Source organism: Poecilia reticulata, linkage group LG19 (genome assembly GCF_000633615.1).
Source record: "Poecilia reticulata strain Guanapo linkage group LG19, Guppy_female_1.0+MT, whole genome shotgun sequence".
In the NCBI taxonomy this organism is placed as follows: domain Eukaryota; kingdom Metazoa; phylum Chordata; class Actinopteri; order Cyprinodontiformes; family Poeciliidae; genus Poecilia; species Poecilia reticulata.
In genome coordinates this window covers 772,756-775,023 of record NC_024349.1, presented here as the reverse complement: position 1 = coordinate 775,023, position 2,268 = coordinate 772,756, and the positions used below count along the sequence as shown (strand labels likewise).

The window sequence follows — 2,268 nt, the reverse complement described above, 5'->3', positions numbered from 1 at the left end:
TGTTTCTGGGCGTATGTAAACTTGTGGCCTCCTGTCTGTTTCTGGGCGTATGTAAACTTGTGGCCTCCTGTCTGTTTCTGGGCGTATGTAAACTTGTGGCCTCCTGTTTCTGGGCGTATGTAAACTTGTGGCCTCCTGATTCTGGGCGTATGTAAACTTGTGGCCTCCCGCAGCATGGCGCGCGTCGCTCACGCCAACATGACGGCAGACGAGGTGACGGAGAACGTGGAGGCGGCCGTCCAGACGGTGGCCGCCAAGCTGCGGATGGTGAGTCAAAGGTCAAAGGTCGGAGGGGAACTGCTCCCTCCCACCAGAGGGGGCAGCACTGAGGCCAAATGACGTAGAAAGAAACTGAAATGTCACAATTTGGACAGAGAAACTTAAAGATGGATTCAGAAAATGTATCTTATATTTTTGAAGGGAGATTTTATTTAAACTTTGTTTTTATTTTTAATATTTAAAATGTCTTCCAGGTCTGTTAAATGTTTATGATAGTTTAAAGTTATTACCATTATGTTACTGGAAAATGGTCTCAAAACAACCATATTATCGTTTATCGGGATCATTTCTGGAACAATTTGTTACGGAGACATTCTGACGATAAAATCCTGAGTTTTGAATCTTCAACAAGGTAGAAACCAGATTTTATTCACCTAATTAAAATATTGTGTGCTCAGATTAATACTGAGCATCTTAAAAATGTCTTCAGTTTTATTTTTTTGACCTGTTGTCATGAAGTTCAGAAGAGGACGTGTTAATTCAGACCTTCTCTGTCTGGGTCGTGGCAGAAAGGATCAATCGTGAAGCTGATCCACCTGAAGAGTCTGACCTCGGTGGCGCTGCCCATCTACACGTCCGACCTGAGGCGCGGCCGCGTGCTGCAGAGACCCCAGGTCAGATGAAGATGACCTTCATAAAAACAAGAGTTTTTATTTTCCAACCAACCAGCAGCAACGTCTGTGATCTACAGGAAAAAACAACGAAGGGGAAGAAGAACGAGGCGGGAGACGAAACGACGAAGGAACAGAAGAAGAAGAAGAAACAGGGGGATGATGATGATGATGAGGAGGAGGAAGAGGAGATTCCACAGCTGGTTCCCATAGAAACGCCCAGCAAAAGACCCAGGATGCAGGTCGGCGTTTCCTCCTCCCTCTGCAGTCCGACGTCGGCACCAAGTTCATCCATTTATGTTCTTATGTTTCAGAAACCAACCAGACCCGCCGCAGCAAAGAAGGTCACCACGGGGTCAAAGGTCACCACGAGGTCACCGGTCACCAAGGCTTCCATCAAAGCAACCAGGAAGGCCGGCAGGGTGGCGCAGAGAGGAAGGAGAAAAGTCCCTGGAGGGAAATGATTCTCCTCGGATGCAGTTTCTGTTCGATTCGAGTTCTTAAATCTGAAAATGGCTGCAGCTGATTCTGTTCCACGTTTCAACGTCCGCGCCTCGTCGGCAGGAACAAACAAACATCCTCGTTTTTATTGAAAGGACAGGAACGGAATCAGAATGTCGATTTTATTTTACTGAACCTCAGAAAATGGAAAAGTTTGAAAGTTTTATGGTTTTCGCTCAACATTTTCAGTTATTTCTGTTTGAGTTATGGCCACCAGAGAAATGCATCTAAAAAATGTAACTTTTCATGTGTGTAAAAATTACATCACTTTAAAATAATGTCATGGATAAAATGCCGGTGAACTTTGACCTTTGAGCTTCTAAAAGGGTCACTAACGGCTGAAGTGACTGTCGGGGTAAAGAGTTAGTTGTTCACTAACAAGTTTTCACTTAATTCATGAAATAAATGCATAAATCAGCTGTTAAATCTGTTTTGAATCATTTAAACTCCAGGTTTAGATTTTGATATTTACAGTTTGTACTGGAGACGATGAAGATCCGGTGGCTGAATTGTTGGTTTAAATGTTAGAATAAATGTTTTTGGATCATGTGTCACAATATTTAACTTAAGAAATAAGAAACGAATCTCCTTTGTTGTCGGATCAGAACCGCGACGCTGTGATGACGTCACCGCCAGAAGAAACAGTGACGTGTTCATGACCACTTCCTGTTCCAGAAATACGGCGGTATTAATCCACGGAGGGGGCGGGGCCACGATTTTAGCTGAGTCATGGTCTGATCACGACACGGTTCTGTAGAAACAATCTGTTCAAATCAGAACCGTGGAGCCACAACCGGGCCGAGACTGGATCAGGGGGGCCAAAGTGTAAAGGGTGACCTTTGGGGTGATGCTGGTCTCTATAGGTTGACCTTTGGGG

At 44.6% G+C, this 2,268-nt stretch overlaps 1 protein-coding gene across 2 annotated transcripts in view; it reads left to right on the top strand.

The window, feature by feature from the left end:
• Positions 1 to 1,817, top strand: part of rsl1d1 (ribosomal L1 domain containing 1) — a 5,145-nt gene extending 3,328 nt beyond the window's left edge. Inside the window, exons 6-9 of one of the 2 annotated variants that reach the window (XM_008436256.2) lie at positions 174 to 267; positions 789 to 893; positions 971 to 1,132; positions 1,205 to 1,817. In XM_008436256.2, the coding sequence (XP_008434478.1) occupies positions 174 to 267; positions 789 to 893; positions 971 to 1,132; positions 1,205 to 1,354 (511 nt within the window). In that variant the 3' untranslated portion in view covers positions 1,355 to 1,817. Of the gene's footprint in view, positions 1 to 173; positions 268 to 788; positions 894 to 970 lie in introns of both variants that reach the window. The other variant, XM_008436255.2, reaches the window with a different exon arrangement.
• The last annotated feature ends 451 nt before the right edge of the window (positions 1,818 to 2,268 follow it).